Raw genomic sequence first — 21,706 nt, forward strand, 5'->3', positions numbered from 1 at the left:
AAGTATTGTTAATTGTTAGTTCATATAAACTAATGCAGTTAACAAATGAAACCTTAAAGTGTTACCAGAAAGGGTCACCATGGAACATTTGTTGATACCCAGGAACTAATGTGTACTTACTGAAAATACACAAAAATTGACTACCTAAAATAAAGTGAGGAACCTGTGTTGATACCCAGGAACTAATGTGTACTTACACTGAAAATACACAAAAATTGACTACCTAAAATAAAGTGAGGAACCTGTGTTGATACCCAGGAACTAATGTGTACTTACACTGAAAATACACAAAAATTGACCACCTAAAATAAAGTGAGGAACTTGTGTTGATACCCAGGAACTAATGTGTACTTACACTGAAAATACACAAAAATTGACCACTTAAAGTGAGGAACTTGTGTTGATACCCAGGAACTAATGTGTACTTACACTGAAAATACACAAAAATTGACCACCTAAAATAAAGTGAGGAACCTGTGTTGATACCCAGGAACTAATGTGTACTTACACTGAAAATACACAAAAATTGACCACCTAAAATAAAGTGAGGAACCTGTGTTGATACCCAGGAACTAATGTGTACTTACACTGAAAATACACAAAAATTGACTACCTAAAATAAAGCGAGGAACCTGTGTTGATACCCAGGAACTAATGTGTACTTACACTGAAAATACACAAAAATTGACCACCTAAAATAAAGTGAGGAACTTGTGTTGATACCCAGGAACTAATGTGTACTTACACTGAAAATACACAAAAACTGACCACTTAAAATAAAGTGAGGAACCTGTGTTGATACCCAGGAACTAATGTGTACTTACACTGAAAATACACAAAAATTGACTACCTAAAATAAAGTGAGGAACCTGTGTTGATACCCAGGAACTAATGTGTACTTACACTGAAAATACACAAAAATTGACCACTTAAAATTAAGTGAGGAACCTGTGTTGATACCCAGGAACTAATGTGTACTTACATTGAAAATACACAAAAATTGACCAATTAAAATGAAGTGAGGAACCTGTGTTGATACCCAGGAACTAATGTGTACTTACAGTGAAAATACACAAAAATTGACCACTTAAAATAAAGTGAGGAACCTGTGTTGATACCCAGGAACTAATGTGTACTTACACTGAAAATACACAAAAATTGACTACCTAAAATAAAGTGAGGAACCTGTGTTGATACCCAGGAACTAATGTGTACTTACACTGAAAATACACAAAAATTGACCACCTAAAATAAAGTGAGGAACCTGTGTTGATACCCAGGAACTAATGTGTACTTGCACTGAAAATACACAAAAAAAGTTTTAATACTTAGTAGTTACATTCAATTCACAAAATTTGTATCTATGAAAGTATAGTACACATTCTGTTAAAACTATGTCAACACATTTATTTATATTATCTACATATAATTACCCTAATTTATTGTACCCTATTTTATTTATTGTAATTTATTGAAAATTGATATGTATAGTTGTTATGTTCTTCATGGCTACAAATTAATGGATTTTGAAATCCTTTCTTATGTCATGAAAGAGTTGAGCAATTACTCCTTTTCTGTTTCGTTTGCCCAACCAATGATACCACTGAATACATCTTAAATGTTCTTTCAAGAGCTGAGTGCTTTTGTTGCCTCTGTGCTTGTTAACCTGCGACTTGATGCTTTGCCATGCACGCTCGATGTGCTGTGTATGGCAACCAGTAATTGGATCAACAAAGTTTTCTGAATGGTTTACAGTAAAATGCCTGTATCCATGTCTAGGAAGAGCCTGAGCATATGCTCTCCAGCAGTCACTGAAAACGGTGGATCCTCTTCTCACATGCCTTCTGATAATGGGTATGAGAGTTTTTCTTGAGCGGTTTTTGACAATCTTCAAAATGGGCAAACGTCTATAACCCTTCATTTCCAGTATTCCAAAAACCCAGTTGTTTCTTCTCCATGTAGTTCGAAAACGACCACGGTTATACTAAAAGAAAAGAATCAAACTTTAGATACACTGGAGATACCCAACATGTCACCAAATATTTCATTTTCTAAATAATAGACTGCTAAGTTTAAATCCTGCATTCTTTTATTTCACCCTGTGTGTGTGTGTGTGTGTGTGTGTGTGTGTATGTATATATATATATATATATATATATATACAGGTCCTTCTCAAAAAATTAGCATATTGTGATAAAGTTCATTATTTTCCATAATGTAATGATAAAAATTAAACTTTCATATATTTTAGATTCATTGCACACCAACTGAAATATTTCAGGTCTTTTATTGTTAGCTCATGAAAACCCAAAATTCCTATCTCAAAAAATTTGCATATCATGAAAAGGTTCTCTAAAAGAGCTATTAACCTAATCATCTGAATCAACTAATTAACTCTAAACACCTGCAAAAGATTCCTGAGGCTTTTAAAAACTCCCAGCCTGGTTCATTACTCAAAACCGCAATCATGGGTAAGGCTGCCGACCTGACTGCTGTCCAAAAGGCCATCATTGACACCCTCAAGCGAGAGGGTAAGACACAGAAAGAAATTTCTGAACGAATAGGCTGTTCCCAGAGTGCTGTATCAAGGCACCTCAGTGGGAAGTCTGTGGGAAGGAAAAAGTGTGGCAAAAAATGCTGCACAACGAGAAGAGGTGACCGGACCCTGAGGAAGATTGTGGAGAAGGACCGATTCCAGACCTTGGGGACCTGCGGAAGCAGTGGACTGAGTCTGGAGTAGAAACATCCAGAGCCACCGTGCACAGGCGTGTGCAGGAAATGGGCTACAGGTGCCGCATTCCCCAGGTCAAGCCACTTTTGAACCAGAAACAGCGGCAGAAGTGCCTGACCTGGGCTACAGAGAAGCAGCACTGGACTGTTGCTCAGTTTTGCATGTCATTCGGAAATCAAGGTGCCAGAGTCTGGAGGAAGACTGGGGAGAAGGAAATGCCAAAATGCCTGAAGTCCAGTGTCAAGTACCCACAGTCAGTGATGGTCTGGGGTGCCATGTCAGCTGCTGGTGTTGGTCCACTGTGTTTTATCAAGGGCAGGGTCAATGCAGCTAGCTATCAGGAGATTTTGGAGCACTTCATGCTTCCATCTGCTGAAAAGCTTTATGGAGATGAAGATTTCGTTTTTCAGCACGACCTGGCACCTGCTCACAGTGCCAAAACCACTGGTAAATGGTTTACTGACCATGGTATTACTGTGCTCAATTGGCCTGCCAACTCTCCTGACCTGAACCCCATAGAGAATCTGTGGGATATTGTGAAGAGAAAGTTGAGAGACGCAAGACCCAACACTCTGGATGAGCTTAAGGCCGCTATCGAAGCATCCTGGGCCTCCATAACACCTCAGCAGTGCCACAGGCTGATTGCCTCCATGCCACGCCGCATTGAAGCAGTCATTTCTGCAAAAGGATTCCCGACCAAGTATTGAGTGTCACAGACACGCCAGGCTCCACCTCACCACAGTACCCACGCACTCAATCACCAGCATACTAATCACCGCCACCTGCATCTCATTCACTCTGCAATCACCAGCACTACAAAGCCACCACACTCACACACACTCACTGTCCGGTCTCGTTTGCACTACAACACTTGTATGCTTACCTCAAGGACTCCCCATCGACATACCTACCTGCTCCAGCAATCTCCTTCATCTCCTTCGTCTCCTGGTCCCTTCGTGTACTTACCTTCCTGTGTGTGTGAGTGTCTCCAACGTCTCCCTCCATCTCATCTCAGCTCCCGGATCTACTATTCAAACAAGGACAGTATTACTTTCTATCCATCTCTCAAGAACCTGATAGCATCTATTTTCACTCTGTGTTCTACACATTGTTCAATAAAACTCACCTGGATTGCTTTTACCTCTGCCTCCGTGTCTATATCATAACATTGAGTGCATAACTGAACATAATTATTTGAAGGTTGACTTTTTTTTTTTAATTAAAAACACTTTTCTTTTATTGGTCAGATGAAATATGCTAATTTTTTGAGATCATCAGTATTAAAACAATAAAAGACCTGAAATATTTCAGTTGGTGTGCAATGAATCTAAAATATATGAAAGTTTAATTTTTATCATTACATTATGGAAAATAATGAACTTTATCCCAATATGCTAATTTTTTGAGAAGGACCTGTATATACAGTACCAGTCAAAAGTTTTGGAACATTACTATTTTTAATGTTTTTGAAAGAAGTCTGAAATATTATTACAATTTAAAATAATGGTTTTCTATTTTAATATAATTTAATAATATAATTTATTTATGTGACAGTAAGCAGAATTCAGTGTCACATGATCCTTCAGAAATCGTTCTAATATGCTGATTTATTATCATATGTATGGAAACAGTATATATATATATATATATATATATAAGTTAAAAAAAAGAACATTTATTTTAAAGTACCGCATGAACTGGAAGTTGCAAACGACTTTTCTCCAGTGTTGTGACATATTTCCAAGTGAAACGGAATATTGAATAGAGGGCAGAGTTTTACTTTAGCGCTCCTCCTCTCCGTCTCTTGCTTATAGCAGACGACTGGTTGCAGAGGAGTGGTTTACGCGTTTTCAACCCAATACGTCAAACTGATGTTATCAGAGAAGGAATGCCATTCCAGACCAGGAAGTAACTTTTCAGATTTTGATTAAAGATTATCGCGACAAACATTTGTTTTCTGTGTTTTAACTTGCACAGGATTAATTGTTTACAAGACTAGTAATATGCACTAACAAAGTAAACAGGGTCCAATTTTGATTTCATGTGTACTTTAAATAGAAATCTTTTGTAATAATATACACTACTGTTTAAAAGTTTGGGGTCAGCTTTTTTTTCTTTTGGAAGAAATTAATACTTTTATTTAGCAAGGGTGTGTTCATTAATAAAAATTGTAAAGATTTTACATTGTTTCCAAACTTTTGACCAGTACTGTACACACACACTCACAACTGTAACAATTTACAAATGCAATTTTTTCTAAAGATCCATTGTTTAAAAATAATACATAACACTTTAGTGGCACATTAAATGAGTCAAATGATGTCAAATAGGATTTTGTCATAAACAATGTATATTTGTAATTATTTAACCCCTGTTCAACATTGCTGTTCACAAATCACAATAGTTACAAAATTGTGTTATAACACAATTAAGCCTTTGGGAACTTTATATTGACACTTTAGTTGTGACAAATGCATAAATTGAGACCATGCATGTGCTGAAGTTGAGCAGCAAAGAGTAAGCAAAGAGAGCTCTCACACAGTTTCATCAAGGGGAATAAGATGTTTGATCAGATCAGCTGAGAAAACCCCTTGAATTTACTACAAGAAACCTGCTTAACGACCTGAATGGAAAGAAAGGAAAAAACATTTCAGTGCAGACTATAAGAAGAAAACTCAAGCCTTCGACTTCATGCCTGGACTCATTGAACGAATGCCACTCTTGTCCAAGAGAGAGTGAAGGCTGACCTGAAAAGGCTGACTTGAATATACTAAAAAGAATTTGGATAGACCTTTTTTGGGGATTCTATAATTTTGTATATGGATATTTAGATTAGATCTTTTTAAATTTAATCTCAGTAACTCAGCTTTACATTCTCAGAATCACTGTATTAATACAATGTCTACAGTGTTTACTGATGCCCTAGAGAAGTGTTTTGTTTACAATTTTGTGTTTTACATATATATATATATATATATATATATATATATATATATATATATATATATATATACTTTTAAAATCTAGATTTCTACATTTTTATAGAACTCTTTTATCACAACAGACAACCTATTTTGTCCATGGCCTATTTACCTTCCTTTTATGAGCAAACTTTGACTCATCAATAGAAACAAACTTGCGTCTTGAGTTTCCACCAACTGTGAGACCAGATCTGCTTCTCAGTTTCTGTAGTGCACCTGTGCATACCTAAATAACATAATAGAAATATTAATGAATGGCACTGTTTTTGTATTCATTATAAAGAAGTACCTCACCTTCCTAAGTGCATGTGTCATTCGTGACAGAGTTCTTGAACTTCTGGCTATCTGATCCTCTAACATGGTCAATTTGCCTGAGTTGGAGACCTTGTGCAAATCTGTGGACAATGAGAACATCACTAGTACTGGCTCTGTTTATTCCACAGGCTATTCAAACATTATTTTGGTAAATCATTATGAATAAAGCACTGTACAGATAAATAAGCCTTTATCTTTTTATAATCACTCACCGGTAAATGAATTCCAACCATTTCACAAGTTGTACTCTACTTTGGCTGAAAAGTGAACCTTTTCTTACTGATGATGAAACTTTGTGATGACTCTTTCCTCCTGCACATCCTGAAACAAAACAATTTAAAACAAATAAAGTGGACCATAAACATTCTAACAGCCCATATAATATATATTTTTTATTAAATGTGACCCAGAAAAAATAAAAGGAACATAAATGCTAACACAGTAAATAGATAGCTGACATGCTGTTGTGCAAAAAAGCAATAAGCCCCAAGAAGTCATAGTTTACAGTGAATTTAGAACAGCTAAAGTGCATTGTTAGCCACAACATGGAGCGTGTAAAACCAACTTAGCTGCCCAAAATTCACTGTAAACCACGGATTCACAGGGCTTTTTGCTTATATAAAAAGGCTAGTCCAGTAAAAATATATTTCTTTAAATAAATTACAGGTCTATGCAGAGTAATTTAAAATGGCTTCAAACAAGGCTCAGCCAATCACAATCAAGGACTGGGACTATCCCTTTTATAATACTTCATATAGCCTACAGTTTTTATTGAGATTTGTCAAACCAAAGGGCTAATTAAGTTAAATGTAAAAAGCTGAACATAAAAATTGTTTATTTTAATATGCCTTATTAGCAAAACATACATTTACAAGACTGTATTTGTAATGTTTTGTATCTCAATAATGCTTATGTAGGCTACTTCGAATTCTGAATTTTACCTTTTATCTCTTATTATACAATGTTATTTTATTTGTAAGATAATTGTATATATTCAGTTAATAATAAAGATTATAATGGAAATGTATTATTACAAACGCAATGCGTTAAAAATAAACCAAAAATATTTAGACGTTCCCATTCATCTTAACCAAAATCTTGATCAGCATGTAGTGCTGTACACAAATACAGTAGGCTACATTTTATCGCTCTAACGTTACTTACTTACCATATATAGCCATCGTTGCACTTGTGATTGGTAAGTTTGAGTTTCTTTCCACAAACGCCGCAGACCGGTGCACTGTGAAGCAGTCTCTTCTTGATTAACCATTTTATTAAACTTTTCCGATGAGATCCTCTTCTACATCGATGTAGAATATGATGTATTTGCTCGGATAAATTCATATTAAACGCATCACTAAATTACTCTCCTTGACCTGGCTGCTACCATAAGTGTTTTTTTTTTTTTTGTATTTCATAAAGTTGAAATACTGGAGTGAAACACCCAATCAGAGATCTGCATTTGCCCCGCCGAGACGCGTCACGCGCATGTGCAGTCAGAGCAGTAGCTGGCGGTCTTTTCCCCCCTTCTTTTAAACTTCAACGGCCGACGTCAGATTGAAGGTATGGAGATTAGAGTTTTAAAATACTTATTTATTATTGTCTGTAATATAAAAAGTCAATTATTGAGTATGCTCCTAAAGCATTTTGTGTTGAATCAATTGTACCATGACAGACACATGCAAGAAAATTAAGAAACCGTATTTTTAACCTCTAAGTTATGTTGACTGATTCTAGAGACGGGTTTTTTGATTCTCCATATTACAATGTTGCGGAGGAGGAAGGCAAAAAGACCCCGTGCTTTACCAATACCTGTTTTAGGTAAAAAAGAAAGATGTAACGTTACATCGTACTGTGGTTAGTGTTCACTTGATAATAGCTCGTTAATCATTTCACATTTAGCTAACGTTACATGACTATTATTTACACAGATGAGGAGAATGAGGTCGCCGAGCAGTCTGTGGATCAGCAAAGTAACCCAGGTTGGTAATTTATAAATGAATCCTCTTATATATATATATATATATATATATATATATATGGGTCATTCTATATTTAGGGGTACATTTCAGGTCAGCCAAAAAGTCAGAAAATCTGTATTATTTTTTGACAAATAAACTAGGTGGTTGAATAATATATCCCCTTAATGTGCTTAATTAATTATTTGGCAAGCTTAAGCTCTAATGACTTTTTAAATATCTTAACAAAAATTAATATTCAATTCATTATCCTGTCAACTGTGTTACAGACAAATGCTGTGTCAAATGAAACATGAACGAACTACCACATTTTTGATAACACATTTGTTTGAAGGGTTTTGTGTCCATTCACCAGAGTTTTTGAGTTTATCTGTCTAACTGATTTGAAAATATGAATTTGGTGCATCATAATGGGTGTTCTGTGGGATATTATCATGAAGGATGAAACTTTTATTCAACATAAGTCCACAGTATGCTGAATTTGGTGTTATTCACCATACTTACCAAATACATCCATCTCCAGAAATATCCCCATCTTTTTTTCTGATGGTTTAGTTCACATTTAAAAGATTTATGACATAAAAACCACACATAACACAGTTGACAGACAAAATAACACAGTTGAACATGAGTAACACAGTTGAAAGGACACATTATAAGAAAAATAGAAAACATTCTTTAAGATAAAATCTCCATTTTTATTCAACAAATTTAAGTAAAATCAATTAATCAGAGTTCAGTTAAACAAAAAAGATTAAGTTAATATTACAATGAAATGTAAATGTAACGTTACAGAAATGATTAAAACCTTAACAACAAACAACAGTTTTTAATTGATAGTGTCTACTGCAAACAAGAACAAACAAGAACAGTCTGTCTAGTCCAGATGTGTTTCTGGGTTTCTGGAACATGTCTCATTGGTGACTGTATAATCCATATGTTTACGATGCATCGTGTCTCTGTGGTTTCTACAGTATAACAGTACTTTAACTCATTCATAACTCATTTATATTTCTAACTGATTGTATTTAATCTTCTTGTTTTTTGTGTTTCTTCTCATTCATTAAGTATTTCTTAACTGCTTTTAGAGTCAATCTTTTGTTTTCGTTTGTGTGCTTTCAGTCATTTTTTTCTTTCAGTCAGTTCTTTTCTTTTAGTTGTGTTTTCTTTAATGTGTTGCTTTCAATTGTCAGTTCACAAATCTGAGATTTTAGACCATATGTCCCTATCAATTTCCATATGACGTGAGGTCACAGAAGTAGGAGGAGGAATCATTCTGATAAGATCTTCATGCAAATACCATAGGACATCGTTCTTGTCTTGGCCAGAAAAAGCGGTTGACTCCAATCCGGTGCATGCATTTGACACTGACATGAGTTTCATTCAAATCTTGAATCAATCCAGGATAAACTTGCATCATCGTATTTAACGCAGCACCACTGGCCGATGATGTCAGAGTTTTGCCAAGGAATTTCAGATGAATTCTGACTCTTGCCCTCAGGTGTAGATGCGGTTACCTGAACCTCAAAGGTAAAGGTTTTGGAGTTGTAACACTGACACTCCATGGTCTGTCTTGTTGAGCAAAGACAGCTCACATCACGGTAAATGATTTGTCCTGGGGTAAGTGTTACAACTTGGTGAATGCGCATGGTTGATGGCACCACTGGGAGGTTATTGGGCATGCTCTTAATGGCCTCATCTATGTTCTCTTCACTGATGTAGAACAACTTTACTGACATCTGAATATCCAGCAGTGCACTGAATAAGAGCTCAGCATTAGGGATGTCTTTTCCGTGGCTGACCAGCCTGTCTGCGGTCCTTTTTAAAAAGCCTCCAATGCCATCTGGAGCACCCTTGCCGTGGCTAGCCTCCAGAAAGTTCCAGGTGCCTGACTGAAACCCACACTCCTGCAGCTTAGTACAGAACAGATAGAAATTGCCTTTCTGCCTGTACTGTGTGCATGGCCCATCACTGAAAAAATGCACCATAGTAACATTTGGATAGGAGGACTTAACCAGTTCAAGTACTGGGGATAGATGGGTCCATATGGCAGCAGGGCCCTTCTCTTTGATGGGCTGATTGTGCTAAAGCACATAGGTCCATCCACTCCACCAACATGTAGAACTCCAGTGTGGAGTGTTGCCTGCTGCTGGTTGGATGCAAAATGTACAGCTTGGATTTCAGAGGAGTACTTGCAGGCATAGTTTTCCGAAAAATCTACATGAATTAAGCATTCACGATCTGTCATGTTTTTCTTTAGTTCCCGGAAGTACGTGAATTGCTTGTTTTATGTTAAAGAGATGTCTTTTGAAGTTTGTAAGCTGGTTTTGGAAGAGCTTGAGAAGATTCTCCAAAGTCGTCTCTGTCTTCTTTTTCACTGTGATCTTAACAGGCACTTTCTCTTTTTTACCTTCCTTGCTCTTCTCTCTGACAACAGTCTCAGTTGTCCACTGTGTGAAGAAAACACTTGCTTGGATGTCCCCCTCAGTTGCTACTGAGAAGTCTTTATCTTTGCAGGCAGGGCATTCATTGTACATACAATCCTTTGAGTTTGAGTCACAGCATACTGACTCTGCCATTTCCTCCAAGTCTGTACCACCAATGAATCCAAGAGAATGCAGCTTCTCTACAAGAAATCCAAGATTTTCATGTACCTTGCAAAGGCATGATTCCCTGTCTGCAATGGATGGCTGGACTACCCAGAATGGGCGTATGCGGCAGAACAATGAATATGAGATTTTGCAGTCAGGATTCTCAAGGAGGAATCGCCTATGCAAGTTTTTCATGGTGTCATTTAAGAACCTTTTCTGCATCTTTATCTTCCCCCGTGTTATTGTTTGTGATTTTCCAGCTGTGAGACGACTATTTTCATCCCTTGTCATGAAAGATAGCACTTTATTGTGTAGTCTGTGACACAAGGATCTATACTTTAACTTGTTGGAGAGGTTAGATTGCTCACTGTTGGTCAGCTGTTTCCTAGAAATTGCTAGGGACTCCTGAAGTTTGTATGTTAACTTGTATTTTCTCAAGATCTTTCCTTTCACCAGAGCTGCAATGATCTTCCTAGTATTTTTGTGTTTGGCAGAAGCATATGTTTTGCTGATGTTGTGTATTAGGGCATGATGGAAAACTAAAGTTTTGCGGACTTCTCTAGACACAGGTATGCTTCCTAACAGGTGTTGAGTTTTTGATCTGGGTGACTCTGTATTTTGCTGTTGTCTCTCACATCTTTTTCTGAATTTGTCAGTTTTTCTTTTCTGTTGCTTTAGTGCTTCCTTCAGAACCTGAATCTCCCTGTACAACTTAGACTCCCTTCTCTTGATTTTTTTCCTTCCAGCTGTTCCCTGTCTGAAAAAATACACAAATAACTTTTTATTGGTCATGTGGTGTATTCATGATCATCATGATAATTAGCTCTATGCCTACCAAAGAATGCTTCCATAATAAAACATGTTGCTGAACCTATTATCTGATCAATAAACCTGTACCTCGACATTTGAGGCTGAGGATCATCTTCAGGACTCTGAGGTGGAGTAACCTGGTTCTCTGTCACCTTCTTTCTCTCTCTGCTCTGACGCTGGGCTCTTCTCCAGTATGCTCTTTTCCTTCTCTTCTCCCTCTCACTTAAATCTTTCATTGTCTTCACCTTTCCTAGCTTCCTGTCATCATGCCACTTTTCTCTGTGTTTCTTTAAATATGCAGCCCTTCTCTCAGGATCAGAATCACGCTGAGCCCTGTACCGGCGCTGTTTCTCAGCAGCAGATAAACCCATCTCCCTAAAACACAAATAACTCTGTTTAATACTATGGTAGGCTTATTTCAAATTATGGAGTCGTATCGAAATTAATGAATGAAAATCATTGTAATATGAATTTTTTTTTTTTTTTTTAATTACTATTAGTTATTCCTATTATTTAACTATAAAGTTAAAAATAACAGTTTTATAATGCATCATGACACTTAAAGGAATTCTGAACGCTTTATAATCTTTTGCAAATGTGAATATAAAGTGTACATAATATATGGATACTGAGTTCACAGAAAGTGTGGCCATGATTAGTTAAGTTTATCCATTTTAATCCAAATCATGGTTTTAAACAATTTCTATGTAATTTCTGTGTAATGATAATAGTTTGTGAATATTTATTTTTATTAACAACACTCAGTGTGAGCATAAATTGACACTGAATTGCCAAAATTGTGAACTGTGTCAATCCTTGTCAACTGTGTTACAGCTGATGGATAACACAGTTGACAGGTAACACAGCTGACATTTCGGCCATTTTAGGGCCTTGTGCAAATTGCTGACCTTGGACTAGTTAGTACATCATGTTGAATAACTTATGTTTTCATATTCTTTCTCTACATATTCATAAATACAACATGTGATGCAAGTTCCCCAGAACATGTTTATAACACAGTTGACCATCAATTAATCCACTCTATGTGCAGACAATAATATAGATAAAATATTGAAGAGGAGAAGTTATGACTTACCACACTGTCTTCAAATTTCCCTCCAAAAGAGGAAAAAACATCAGGTGATGTTGGACATGTGACTTTGGAACAAACCATTGCTGATTTATAGGGGGTTTTATAGGGAGTAACACAGTTGACACTGATTTCTCGGACACACACAAAATGGATGATTTAATGTAGATGCATGAGCAAAATATTTTCTATAACACCTTTCTCATAATGTAATAATTATTTTGGACAAATATTTATAAGAAAAATATATATAAACATGTATTTTAGAGCTAATCTGAAGACCAAAACTTCACATTTAACAAATCGGACAGCACAAAAATAGCAAATTCCAGTATAGAATATGCCATTTTTGCAAGATGAAAGATTGGATCTTTTGGATTTTTGTATTAAATTAATTAGAAATGTCCCCTGATATAAAAGTGATCATTGCTTGAAATGAAAAGTTAATGAAAATTAGTAAAATTGGTATTAGAGTCTATGGACGTGACATGTACCCCTAATTATAGAATGACTCATATATATATATATATTCTATACACGCTATTTATGCAGTTACATGCAGACCTTACCTTAATGTAATAATGTTAGATCAGAACATTTAATCAAACCTTCTTCTTAGGACAACTTTGATTAACTTTTTTGATCCACTTCAAAAGTTGAATACTACCCTTACAAAAAAGAACTGCAGTATAATTAAGCACAACCATAGATTTGCAGTATAATGAAGTATAATAACAGTACAACTACAGTAAAATGAAGTACAACTGAAGGTTTATAATGAAGTATAAATACAGTATAACTGCAGTTCAGTGATACTGAAATGCCTGTATAAAGCTACCACTCATACTACATTACTGCAGCTGTGGTTACAGTACTACTGTACGGCAGGTAAAAGCTGTGCACTACTACCATGCAACATTAACCTATATATATATATATATATATATATATATATATATATATATATATATATATATATATATATATATACACATACAGCTTTTTTAAGTTGTCTTAATCTAAATAACATAAGATTCGGTGACTTTGTGGACACTTGCTGACCATTAAATTTGTCAAATAAAATCACTATAAGTTGAACACAATATAACCAATGCATAAAAGATGCAAATGGTGTGTGAGTGTGTGTTGTACAAATTTACATGGAGTTCTTACAGTTCATTAAGGGTAAACATACACAATGAAATTTTACTAAATTTGTCCTAAAGATTCAACCATAAAAAATATTTTCCCAAAGTATTAATTGTATTGTACTTTTTTTGTACTGTACTGTATTGCATTATTATTTTAGTACTACTTCAGCTCACATTCCTTATTAGTGGGTGAACAATCCAACTACTTCAGCTGTATTGCAGTAAAACTGTAGTTGTATTTTAGTACTACTTCAGCTGTATTGCAGTAATACTTTTGTGTCCAAAAAATGCATTTTCTATATGTAACAAAAAATGTAGTATTCTAAAAAAACTGCAGTAATCTTTTTTAAGGGTATCGTTCAGTATTTTAACAATTTTATCATAATATTTGCTTTTTTATATGGTTATCAGAACTGTTAATTTTGTTTTACAGATGCCTCGTACCCAGACACTGCACCTGCTGCTTGCTGCTCTCTGGACAGTGAAAAAGGTGAGATGATTAATGATCTACTACACAATCCTGATGTGATTGTTATATCAAACCTAATCTTTGATGGAAAATAAACTAAGAGTGATGGAACATAAACAGTGATTGATGGTAATTAGTTGCTGTAAGGTTAATATTGATATTGCATGTGTCTATGTTAAGGACTCCAGGCAGCTGTTGAAGAGTCACCACCAGTGGACAACCTGTTAAAACGAATAAAAGAATTAGAGCAAGAACGTGACTTTCTTAGACTCACCCTTGCTTCTGTCTGTGGTGAGTAATGCTTAGCTATGTAAGATATAATCACAGTCTTCATATGTGACATTGCTTATTATACATGGCTACATTTGACAAGACTACTGGACTAATCAATGTACAAAATGAATTTCACTGCTTTGAGTAGTTACTTAAAATTACCTTAAATAATTTTAAAAAATACTTTAAAAATGCTTTAAAATAGAGATGTTCCGATACCCCTTTTCCATTCCCGATACCGATTCCGATACCTGAGCTCAGGGTATCGGCCGATACCGAGTACCGATCCGATACCTGGGTGTGTATCTGTATATATATATATATATATATATATATATATATATATATATATATATATATATATACTACTAGCCCTGTATGAATTGATAGAATTATTTATGGTGTGCTTCAGACTTATCCCTTAATAAAACAAGAACAAAAACATACAGTGAACTAGAGTATTTTTATTATCTGACATACATTTGTCAGTTATATTATTTATTTATTTTAAGTGAAAAAGAACTTCAAATGCAGCCACAAATCTAACACTGTAAACTGAAAAAGGTATATTAGTTTTACAATATAACTATAAAAACAGTGCAACAAATAAATCTAGGAATATAATTATATAAGAAAATAATCTCTTTAAAACTTGAAGTCCAGAAACAATTTTGTTAAATAAAAATCTCACGTTTTCGACGACTGACAGCAGCTGGTCATCCAGAACAATAAACCCGACAATTTTGTCGGTTATCTTTATTTGTCTTTTGAAAACTTTTTGTTTTGAATGAAGCTGGCACGCCTCATCCTTCTCCATCTTAAGCGCGTCAAACGCCCGAATCGCTCAATTCGCACCGCGTCATTCACGAGAATCGCGCCGCAGGAAGTCAATTCGCGTCTTTGCATTGACTTAACATGTAAATCACTCGCGCTTATCGCTTCATTCGCGTCTGGTGTGAACGCAGCATTAGCCTTTATGTAACCATCGTGTTGCGCGGGGTGACGCGTCTTCAAATGCTTTATTAAGTTATTTGTGTTAAAGTTGCCAATACTTGTGCCACTCGAAATTGCAGCATTGCATATGAGACATGTCGCCGTTTACTGGTCTGAAATACTGCCAAACAGCAGACATACTGCTAGCGCGTTTTCACTTCTCCGCTGCTCTAAACAGTGGTTGCTTGTGGCAACGCAGCACAACTTCCTGTGTTTGCATTCTGAGCCGCGAAGAAGAATTGATTTCTGATTTGCTGCGTTAAGCAAAGATAGCGGGCACAACTAGGTATTGTTTAAGAAAATGGTATCGGATCGGTACGTGAGTTTAAATACTCGCCGATACCGATGCCAGAAATTTTTGTGGTATCGGTGGTATTTCCGATACTAGTATCGGAATCGGAACAACCCTACTTTAAAACCACCTTTGTTAGTATGAGAAGTGTACATTCTAGCTTATGTTGTTTTTATTCATTCAGTATTACTTTTTGACTTTAACTGAAACCAATTTTCAGTCTACTCTTACCTAATCTTACATTACTCATGCATCATGCGTCGGGTCAGAGGTCACTCTTCAGCTGGAACTAGACTTGCATTCGGCCATTACTGTAAACCAATGATTATAGTTTATGAAGTTATAATAATGGATATTTTTCTTAGTGACTGTAAGGCCCTGTTTACACCTGGTATTAAGATGTGTTTGGTCGATCAGATCACAAGTCGATAAGAAAAACACATTCACGTTTACACCTGGTATTTTAATTCACCTCTTTTGTCCACTTTCAACCACTTCTGTCCTGATTTCTTCGAGGGGAGGGTAGGGCAGGAAATGTATGTTTTTTTTTTTTTGGTTTTTTTTTTCAGATCTTTTGCTCTAATGGACAAAATAAGCTTACAATTTACATATGAATGGTTTTAGAGATGACAAAACACGGAGAGCAGCAGCTTTCGTTTCTGCTCTGACAGCCGTAAGACCACGCCAAGCTCTGTAAGTGTGTGTTAGAAATCAGGAATGGTGGGTAGCGTGTATAATGTTATAATGTAAGGTCAGTAAGCGGAGAGTAGACAGTTTTTTGTAGCTGTTCGAACTGTTCGACCACATGAGCATCTATACTACGAAAGCAATGCCAACATTAAAGGTGACAGCTACCTCTTAGACAGATGAATTTAATGGAAAATCTTTCTTTTAGGCAAGGAAAAGCAAAAGAAGAAGAAGAAGAAGAAAGACACTAGTAGTGAGAGTGATGAGCTAAACTCTTCATCCTCTTCATCGTCTTCCTCCCTCCCTTCATCTTCATCCGAGGATGAAAGATGCAGCAAAAAAAAAAATCAAAAAAGAAGAGAACCCAAAAAAAGAGGTCAAGATCTGCTTTCTCCAGTTCTACAGTACGAGGTGAATTCAGAAGGCACTTATTAATGTGAATTTATTCTTGATGAAGATGATTTTGCCCAATTTTTCCATAGGCAAACATGTGTAAGGCTAGGGAAGGCTTAGACCTTACCCTGGCATTAAATGGATTTTGCTGAAATTAAGGCCTTAAATGGCATTAAAAAGCATAAAATTTTATTACTACAGGCATTACGTTTTTTAGATAGTTTTGAAGAAAAATAATATTACCAGTTTATATTGAATATAGCCTTCATAATTAATAACTTTGACTTGCTGTTGTAAAATATGTACATTGGTGTGATGCACTCACAGAGCCAGTTTGGTAATTGCCTCCGGCCGGTGCAAAATTGTCATAATGCCATTTTGGACAGCGGCGGGCTGTTGCCAACTTAGCGACTTTTCAGACCCCTTTTGCAACTTTTTTCCAAGAAAGCGCGTTGTGACGAATATACTTAACCTTAACTAACTTCTGAGACCCACAAGTACTGCCGCAAGAGCGCAATATCTTGCTTTCCTGCCGTCTGCTCTGTGGCTGAGAGGATGAGCGCATTCAGTTTAAACTGTGCGCTCTGTCAGAGAACAAATAAAATGCATAGTATTGCTTCTAACCTGAGTGATCATTTTATGTGTACGTATAACATTAGCCAAAATCACAGCAACTGTCTTTATCTTATATTTATTGTGATTTTGGCAGCTGGTTTAACATGTTAGGGCTCGACACTAATGCTTGTCAAATAGTCCAGGATAAGTGGATTTTTTTGAAGGGGCATGTGAAAGAGAATTTTAATTGCCTAGCCGGACAAGGACCTGATTAAACGTCAATTAAAAAAAAAAAAAAAAACGTGACAATGATTTTATTACATTTAGTTTAAAGGGTTAGTTCACCCAAAAATGAAAATTCCATCATTTATTACTCATTCTCATGTCGTTCCACACCCGTAAGACCTTCATTCATCTTCAGAACACCAATTAAGATATTTTTGATGAAATCCGATGACTCAGTGAGGCCAGCATAGGGAGCAATGTCACTTCCTCTGTCAAGATCCATTAATGTACTAAAAACATATTTAAATCAGTTCATGTGAGTACAGTGGTTCAATATTAATATTATAAAGCCATGAGAATATTTTTGGTGCGTCAAAAAAACAAAATAACGACTTATTTAGTGATGGCCGATTTCAAAACACTGCTTCATGAAGATTCAGAGCATAAATTAATCAGTGTATCGAATCATGATTCAGATCGTGTGTCAAACTGCCAAACGCATGAAATCACGTGACTTTGGTGCTCCGAACAGCAAATTCGATACACTGATTCATTTATGCTCCGATGCTTCCTGAAGCAGTGTTTTGAAATCGGCATAATCGGCACAGAAACAAAATAATCGTTCATTAATCGTAATCGAGGTAAAATGTTCAATTAATCCGAGGTTTTGGATTTTAGGCCATAATCGTCCAGCCCTAGGAGCAGTATTAAAAAAGATGAATGAATGCGCCTTAACTGCCTTAAACAAATTCAATCATGTGTTAAGTAATCTTTATCAGAAATGCGTTGAACAGTGCAACTGCTTTGCATCTCCCCAACAGCGAGTTTGACACACACCCGCCTCCTCCTGTCACTCACACATTTCAGTTACAGAGCCTGAATGTCAGCGCGAGATTGCAGATACTGCGCAAAATTTTAATCATACCCGCAGGTTTCTATGCCATATTTTAAAGGTCCCGTTTTTTGTGGTTTTTTGAAGCTTTGATTGTGTTTATAGTGTGCAATATAACATGTGTTCATGTTTCGCGTGTAAAAAAACACAGTATTTTTCACATAATTTACTTATCTGTATACCGCTGTTTCCACTGTCATAAAAACGGGCTGATGACTTCCTTGTTCTATGAAGTCCCTCCTTCAGAAATACGTAACGAGTTCTGATTGTGCCAGCGGTTCCTGTGTTGTGATTCGACAGCAGTTTAGCGAACCTTGCCCGGAAAGGTCACGCCTCTTACCATAACGTGGAGATGCACGCGCTCAGTGTTATTGTAAACATGTCTTTAATTTTACCCTATCAATGTGAGCCGGAATCAGACCCGGTGATTGGACTGCGGGATGAAAATAACAGCGTTTCGACGACATGGCGACAAACACACTCTACAAACGCAACTCTTGTGTATTCCTGTGGGCGGAGGTTAGTCAAAAAACTGTTTTAGTGACGTCATTAAAGAAGGAAGTAGAGGGATGTAGTCCAAACTGGCCGTTCGATGTAGGCGACTTCTGTTAAATAAAATATCTCGCTTGGCATTGAACTTTGAGCTTTAACATTTTACAGATTTTATTTATACTCTAACAACAACATTACACACTAACTAAAGTTTGAAACATGGGATCACGAAGAACGGGACCTTTAATTACAAATGTCGAGAGCGCATTATTGTAACGCGCAGAAAACGACGCAAGCTCTCAAATATACAAGTGAACTGTTTCGTGTCGTGCACCATCAGACTGTGTAGTGTGCAATCGTGAATCTCTCCGTGCTCTTAAATTAAACAGTGTCAAATGTTATCAATCAGAATAGACTTCCATGTCTGACCAATGAAAATGCTACAGGAAATCTTAATGGCTATAAGTTAAATGCACTAGAAAGTCTCTCAACAATCAAAGGTGGATCTTAAATTTCTTTTCAATGTAAATATATGTTTCAGAATGGGGCATTTGTATGATTTGTACATACAAATACCTAGTCTGTCTAACTGCATCACTATATTGTAAAGGCATTATAGGTCAAAACCCTCAGATGTTCTTTTTATCTAAATAAATAAAATATTATATGGCCCTTAAAGGGTTAGTTCAACCAAAAAAATGAAATTTCTGTAATTAATTACTCGCCCTCATGTTGTTCCACACCTGTAAGACAAATTAAGATATTTGTGATGAAATCTGAGCGCTTTCTGACCCCAAACTGCAACGTAATTGCAACTTTCAAGGCCCAGAAAGATAGTAAAAACGTTGTTAAAATAGCTCATGTGACTACAGTGGTTCAACCTTAAATGTTATAAAGTGACAAGAATAGTTTCTTTTTGTGCAAAAAAACAAAAATCGCAGTGATAAAGGTCTGTGGTTAGGCTATTTAATATTCTAACTGGCTGCTATGCAAAATCATGCATATGCTTGCCTGTTCAAATTATAATGGTTTGTGAACATAACCACTTCAATAACAAGACCGTTTATGATAGGATGTGTATGTTGCAGAAAGGAGACACACATTTATTTTATGACATTCTATTTAAATGTGTTTTTAAGGAGGAATTGCATCTAGTTTTAACCCTAGAGTTCACCCTCCGCCTATGGATGTTTGTATAATTTTAACCCATTAACAAACTGGGTATCACTTTATTTTAGTGTGCTTGTTACACATTAAATGTAGCTACTATAGTAATAACTATGAATTATGCATAATTAGTAACTGAGTAACTGAACCTAAACCCTATAGTAAGTGCATGTAGTTATGTAGTATTACTCAGTATTTAAATGTATGACTACACTGTAAAAAGGACACCTTAAAAAAAGCCACAAATGGTTTACTTATTTTTTATGTTCAACAGCCAAGTGTCCAGATGATGTTCTCAAGAGATACAACAAAGTTCTTCGTGCATACAAAAAGGAAGGAAGTAGGTCAAGAGCATTCATGAAAGTCAGAGTGGACAGAAACACCCTTGCCCTCACTGCAGTTGTGGCCGAGATTCAAATTATCAACCCAGAATTTTATCGCTCCATCCCGCAGTTCCAGCCTCAGCAAGAGAAGCTTTTTGATTTTGCCCAGAGGTGCTCAGAGGCCTTGACAGCTGAGATGAAAGGTTCTATTACCTCAGGAAAAAAGAGTGGGAAACTCCTGCCTATTAAATACAAATTTCGCTAAAGCCTAATGTTTATTTCTGGTTTAATTTGATTGTTTGGGGTATTTCATGCCTTTTATTTAATGGTTTTCTTTGTTAATATATAAAGAAAAGTGTTCAAACATAAGTGAAATGTTGTGTGACCTAAAGTTTTTTTTTTTTTTAAGGTACTTTTTCTCAAAATTAAAGTAGTCAAATTTGGTTGTGTTGTGAACATTTAAAAAATGTTCCTGTTTATCTGAAAGTTTTCAGTAAAAAAAAAAAAAAAAAAATCTTAACTGCACGTTGTTTTTGTTTGCATGGACCTGCATTATTAGCGAGTTTAAATAAGAATACCATAATTTTATTCATGTAATGCAACTTTGTGTATTTTCAGTGTAAGTATCAACACAAGTTCCTCACTTTAAGTGGTCAATTTTTGTGTATTTTCAGTGTAAGTACACATTAGTTCCTGGGTATCAACACAGGTTCCTCACTTTATTTTAGGTGGTCAATTTTTGTGTATTTTCAGTGTAAGTACACATTAGTTCCTGGGTATCAACACAGGTTCCTCACTTTATTTTAGGTAGTCAATTTTTGTGTATTTTCAGTGTAAGTACACATTAGTTCCTGGGTATCAACACAGGTTCCTCACTTAATTTTAAGTGGTCAATTTTTGTGTATTTTCAGTGTAAGTACACATTAGTTCCTGGGTATCAACACAGGTTCCTCACTTAATTTTAAGTGGTCAATTTTTGTGTATTTTCAGTGTAAGTACACATTAGTTCCTGGGTATCAACACAGGTTCCTCACTTTATTTTAGGTGGTCAATTTTTGTGTATTTTCAGTGTAAGTACACATTAGTTCCTGGGTATCAACACAGGTTCCTCACTTTATTTTAAGTGGTCAATTTTTGTGTATTTTCAGTGTAAGTACACATTAGTTCCTGGGTATCAACACAGGTTCCTCACTTTATTTTAGGTGGTCAATTTTTGTGTATTTTCAGTGTAAGTACACATTAGTTCCTGGTATCAACACAGGTTCCTCACTTTATTTTAGGTGGTCAATTTTTGTGT

The 21,706-nt window shown here is 35.9% G+C and overlaps 2 protein-coding genes across 2 annotated transcripts; one reads left to right on the forward strand and one right to left on the reverse strand.

Annotated features, from left to right (window-relative positions):
- Nucleotides 1–1,515: 1,515 nt before the first annotated feature.
- Nucleotides 1,516–7,400, reverse strand: LOC125246826. The gene is made up of 5 exons (XM_048157896.1): nucleotides 7,196–7,400; nucleotides 6,240–6,348; nucleotides 6,007–6,107; nucleotides 5,825–5,938; nucleotides 1,516–1,984 (listed from the first exon to the last, which is right to left on the reverse strand). The coding sequence occupies exons 3-5, from the start codon at nucleotides 6,070–6,072 to the stop codon at nucleotides 1,517–1,519; spliced, it is 648 nt and encodes a 215-aa protein (XP_048013853.1). The 5' UTR covers nucleotides 6,073–6,107; nucleotides 6,240–6,348; nucleotides 7,196–7,400; the 3' UTR covers nucleotide 1,516.
- A 71-nt stretch (nucleotides 7,401–7,471) lies between these two features.
- LOC125246827 (protein FAM133-like) lies at nucleotides 7,472–20,869 on the forward strand. Its single transcript, XM_048157898.1, has 7 exons — nucleotides 7,472–7,590; nucleotides 7,765–7,848; nucleotides 7,959–8,009; nucleotides 14,082–14,138; nucleotides 14,298–14,408; nucleotides 16,571–16,773; nucleotides 20,361–20,869. Exons 2-7 carry the CDS (start codon nucleotides 7,794–7,796, stop codon nucleotides 20,445–20,447), a joined length of 564 nt encoding a protein of 187 aa, XP_048013855.1. The 5' UTR covers nucleotides 7,472–7,590; nucleotides 7,765–7,793; the 3' UTR covers nucleotides 20,448–20,869.
- The last annotated feature ends 837 nt before the right edge of the window (nucleotides 20,870–21,706 follow it).

Source organism: Megalobrama amblycephala, linkage group LG15, assembly GCF_018812025.1.
Source record: "Megalobrama amblycephala isolate DHTTF-2021 linkage group LG15, ASM1881202v1, whole genome shotgun sequence".
Taxonomy (NCBI): Eukaryota; Metazoa; Chordata; class Actinopteri; order Cypriniformes; family Xenocyprididae; genus Megalobrama; species Megalobrama amblycephala.